Below are 5,162 nucleotides of genomic sequence, written 5' to 3' on the forward strand. Positions count from 1 at the left end.
TGACCTTAAAGCCAACCGAGGTATCACTGGCTACCCTAAAGTATGGAATCATTGGCCGTCAAGTGACATGTCACAGCATGTAAAAGTGTATTTCAGATGGTGAATTCGGATAAGTCCAACGAAGAGAAGAGGAAAGGTTATTGGACTACCTCCACCTAGCTCCTGCAGAATTACGTTTATTCACAAAGGCAACCACCAATCTCTCTACTTATCCTCACACCTCCCTCTCTACCTACCAGCGAGCTGATCAAACACAGCCATTTATGCTACGAGACCTCGTGGCCCTGACGTGCCTGAGTGAAGTGAACCACAGTGAGTGATTGGTTGGTGCATAAGTTTATCATCAAAATATCACAATGCAGAGCAATGCCAGAGGTAGGGGTAAGGGTGGAGTCAGATGGGGATGGTAGGGGCTCGTTCAAATTTGGCCCTGGACTTCTTCTTCCTTTTCCACACGATTGGTGAAGATGATGAGCATCGTGACTATGATGAGTGCTACCTGAAAGGGAGATAAGTACGGTTTTAAACAATGTCTCTCCTTCACATTAGTTACTGGCAGTACAAGGCTTGGAATCGGGACTCACCAGGAACAGAATGGAGACAATGGAGAGGTACATTGAAGCCCTTAAACTAGCCACGTAATTCTCTGCAATTTTGCCTCTGCATCCTGTCACATTGGCACTTTGTGCTTTTCCTTGATCACAATTGCCAGTCGTGATATTGCAACATGGAAGTGGCAAGCTTTGCGTTAAGTCTACTAGAAAGGTGGCAGAATGGGAAATTCGCGCTCGGACCAGAGCAAAGAAATGCAAATTGTTCTCAAACCTACCAAAATCCTCGTAGCCATCCATGCCGCAACATTGAGGGACGCTCTGTCATGAACGATAACAAATGGTAGTCATATGTTTGAAGTCATTACAAGCATAAAAGAGGTGAAGTAACTCGCTTAGACTTCATACCGTCATCAGCACGTTCAATATGGCAGTCGATTTTCTTCCCTCCACACTCTCATTCCCGTATGACATGAGAAGTGTTTCCGTTGAGTGGAGAAGCCCACTAGCAAGTCTGATGGGATTGGAGTAGGCCACAGCAGCAGCAATTACTTCTACGACGAGTAGAACAATCAGAATGGCAGCATACTGGAGGAAAAAGAGGAAAACGATTGACATTAATTTGGTGAATTCAATTCGCCTCTACTTCTCCTTCCCAAAATCGACTCACTATCTTCAGCAGTATGCTGTGTTTACTGCACGCACTAACGCATCCGAACACACATACTGCTACTAGGATGAGTCCGACCACAATGAAGACTGTGGCAATTTGATCTGAAGAGGATAAGTCAATACCGTTCATGCCGAATTGGAAGCACTGACGATGAACAAGGTGGCATTCCTTGACTTAAAATGAAACCTACCGACATGCCGATATATGAAGTCTGCAAATTGGCGTACATCTTCAGCATCACCTTCGAAGTCGTTAAGTATTTCCGTCTGCATCTGCAGTGCCATGTCCTTTACTGCTTTCAGCAAAATGCCAAACAATACAACAATGGCAAAGATTACCTAACGGAGAGAAGAAAAACAGCAAGTCAATGCAAAATGGCAGTAAGACATCACATCTATATCACAGCACTTACGAGGAGGAAACCATTGAGGATTTGGAGAATAACTTTCAGGCCGCACGAAATGCGCTTGCCCATGCTGAAGTGGGACAATGAAGTGCAGAGAAGTATGTGAAAGCTAAGTAAGAAGGTGGCATTATTTCTGATACAGGAGCAGAAAGAGAAAGAGCTTACCTTAGTTGAAGTGTGAATTAGAAGCGCATTGGTGATACATTTATAGCTAGAGTAGACTGTCCTTGAGACAATCGTATTCGCGTTCCCACAGTGATTGTGCAAGTTACTGGCTGTGAAGTGGCCAATAGGAGTGGAGAGTTGGGCGTGTGCGAATGCAAGTGGCTGGAAGCCTGGTTAGCCAATCATATCTTTCGTAGGTGTCACTTAATCAATCTGTTACTTGCTGCCATTGTGCAATGCCACAACATAACAGGATTACGCCCCCAGTCATTGCGTTTGCAAGCGCAATTCCTCACTCATTCCACCTCTACGACAATAAAGTTGGTGCGATGGTTGCGTGGATGCATATATTCCCTCTATCCACCCACTCACTCACCCACCTACTCATTCATCTGAATTCTCCCTGAAGTGAAATAAATATCAGATAACACTAGAGAGATCTCATCACAGCCAGAGGCATCTTCATATCTGCAGCATTCGATGGTTACACCTCATGTTATATTGTATGGCCAATAAAGTATACAAATGGTATCAGGGCAGTTCCATCCACGGAAGTGGTGCAATTGTGGTGGGTTGAGTGGAGGGACTTGTGCATGTCATTCTCCTTTGCAAGGATCAACAGGTTTCCACTGGCAATAGGTTTTACTTGGATGTGTGAATTTGGAGCTCTGCCATGATATGTTTGATGCAAGGATTTATTGGATCAGGAGTAATGCAAATTGAGGGAAATAACTCTGATAGATCTATCGTAAGGAATGCCGGCGTTGGAATTAACTGGATGAATGCGGGTGGAAATAATGGCTGCACTGTGTGGGGCAGAAGAGCACCAAACTGGATAAATGGGTGGAGAAATGCTAGATGGATGGATGCATGGATTGCATGATGGATGGGAAGATGGAACAATCGCATCTATTCGATTATGACTGTTGGCAGTGCCAGCTGGCTTGTCTTCCCATTCCTACTGATCTTCTAACCGCATCCATTCTCAGGTATCCATTTTAAGTCAGCGTTTGCAGGTGCACTGGTGCTTCCCACATACCTGACCTTAAAGCCAACCGAGGTATCACTGGCTACCCTAAAGTATGGAATCATTGGCCGTCAAGTGACATGTCACAGCATGTAAAAGTGTATTTCAGATGGTGAATTCGGATAAGTCCAACGAAGAGAAGAGGAAAGGTTATTGGACTACCTCCACCTAGCTCCTGCAGAATTACGTTTATTCACAAAGGCAACCACCAATCTCTCTACTTATCCTCACACCTCCCTCTCTACCTACCAGCGAGCTGATCAAACACAGCCATTTATGCTACGAGACCTCGTGGCCCTGACGTGCCTGAGTGAAGTGAACCACAGTGAGTGATTGGTTGGTGCATAAGTTTATCATCAAAATATCACAATGCAGAGCAATGCCAGAGGTAGGGGTAAGGGTGGAGTCAGATGGGGATGGTAGGGGCTCGTTCAAATTTGGCCCTGGACTTCTTCTTCCTTTTCCACACGATTGGTGAAGATGATGAGCATCGTGACTATGATGAGTGCTACCTGAAAGGGAGATAAGTACGGTTTTAAACAATGTCTCTCCTTCACATTAGTTACTGGCAGTACAAGGCTTGGAATCGGGACTCACCAGGAACAGAATGGAGACAATGGAGAGGTACATTGAAGCCCTTAAACTAGCCACGTAATTCTCTGCAATTTTGCCTCTGCATCCTGTCACATTGGCACTTTGTGCTTTTCCTTGATCACAATTGCCAGTCGTGATATTGCAACATGGAAGTGGCAAGCTTTGCGTTAAGTCTACTAGAAAGGTGGCAGAATGGGAAATTCGCGCTCGGACCAGAGCAAAGAAATGCAAATTGTTCTCAAACCTACCAAAATCCTCGTAGCCATCCATGCCGCAACATTGAGGGACGCTCTGTCATGAACGATAACAAATGGTAGTCATATGTTTGAAGTCATTACAAGCATAAAAGAGGTGAAGTAACTCGCTTAGACTTCATACCGTCATCAGCACGTTCAATATGGCAGTCGATTTTCTTCCCTCCACACTCTCATTCCCGTATGACATGAGAAGTGTTTCCGTTGAGTGGAGAAGCCCACTAGCAAGTCTGATGGGATTGGAGTAGGCCACAGCAGCAGCAATTACTTCTACGACGAGTAGAACAATCAGAATGGCAGCATACTGGAGGAAAAAGAGGAAAACGATTGACATTAATTTGGTGAATTCAATTCGCCTCTACTTCTCCTTCCCAAAATCGACTCACTATCTTCAGCAGTATGCTGTGTTTACTGCACGCACTAACGCATCCGAACACACATACTGCTACTAGGATGAGTCCGACCACAATGAAGACTGTGGCAATTTGATCTGAAGAGGATAAGTCAATACCGTTCATGCCGAATTGGAAGCACTGACGATGAACAAGGTGGCATTCCTTGACTTAAAATGAAACCTACCGACATGCCGATATATGAAGTCTGCAAATTGGCGTACATCTTCAGCATCACCTTCGAAGTCGTTAAGTATTTCCGTCTGCATCTGCAGTGCCATGTCCTTTACTGCTTTCAGCAAAATGCCAAACAATACAACAATGGCAAAGATTACCTAACGGAGAGAAGAAAAACAGCAAGTCAATGCAAAATGGCAGTAAGACATCACATCTATATCACAGCACTTACGAGGAGGAAACCATTGAGGATTTGGAGAATAACTTTCAGGCCGCACGAAATGCGCTTGCCCATGCTGAAGTGGGACAATGAAGTGCAGAGAAGTATGTGAAAGCTAAGTAAGAAGGTGGCATTATTTCTGATACAGGAGCAGAAAGAGAAAGAGCTTACCTTAGTTGAAGTGTGAATTAGAAGCGCATTGGTGATACATTTATAGCTAGAGTAGACTGTCCTTGAGACAATCGTATTCGCGTTCCCACAGTGATTGTGCAAGTTACTGGCTGTGAAGTGGCCAATAGGAGTGGAGAGTTGGGCGTGTGCGAATGCAAGTGGCTGGAAGCCTGGTTAGCCAATCATATCTTTCGTAGGTGTCACTTAATCAATCTGTTACTTGCTGCCATTGTGCAATGCCACAACATAACAGGATTACGCCCCCAGTCATTGCGTTTGCAAGCGCAATTCCTCACTCATTCCACCTCTACGACAATAAAGTTGGTGCGATGGTTGCGTGGATGCATATATTCCCTCTATCCACCCACTCACTCACCCACCTACTCATTCATCTGAATTCTCCCTGAAGTGAAATAAATATCAGATAACACTAGAGAGATCTCATCACAGCCAGAGGCATCTTCATATCTGCAGCATTCGATGGTTACACCTCATGTTATATTGTATGGCCAATAAAGTATACAAATGGTAT

At 44.6% G+C, this 5,162-nt stretch overlaps 2 protein-coding genes across 2 annotated transcripts; both read right to left on the reverse strand. All coding sequences in view use genetic code 11, as the record gives it.

Annotated features, from left to right (window-relative positions):
• Nucleotides 1-418: 418 nt before the first annotated feature.
• Nucleotides 419-1,699, reverse strand: EGR_11042 (Tetraspanin-6; the record flags this gene model as incomplete). Its single annotated transcript, XM_024500291.1, has 7 exons — nt 419-499; nt 585-757; nt 830-872; nt 960-1,139; nt 1,222-1,325; nt 1,415-1,562; nt 1,637-1,699. 7 exons carry the CDS (start codon nt 1,697-1,699, stop codon nt 419-421), a joined length of 792 nt encoding a protein of 263 aa, XP_024345295.1.
• A 1,554-nt stretch (nt 1,700-3,253) lies between these two features.
• EGR_11043 (Tetraspanin-1) lies at nt 3,254-4,534 on the reverse strand (the record flags this gene model as incomplete). Its single annotated transcript, XM_024500292.1, has 7 exons — nt 3,254-3,334; nt 3,420-3,589; nt 3,665-3,707; nt 3,795-3,974; nt 4,057-4,160; nt 4,250-4,397; nt 4,472-4,534. 7 exons carry the CDS (start codon nt 4,532-4,534, stop codon nt 3,254-3,256), a joined length of 789 nt encoding a protein of 262 aa, XP_024345296.1.
• Between the last annotated feature and the right edge of the window lie 628 nt (nt 4,535-5,162).

Source organism: Echinococcus granulosus, assembly GCF_000524195.1.
Source record: "Echinococcus granulosus chromosome Unknown EG_S00343, whole genome shotgun sequence".
Classification (NCBI taxonomy): domain Eukaryota; kingdom Metazoa; phylum Platyhelminthes; class Cestoda; order Cyclophyllidea; family Taeniidae; genus Echinococcus; species Echinococcus granulosus.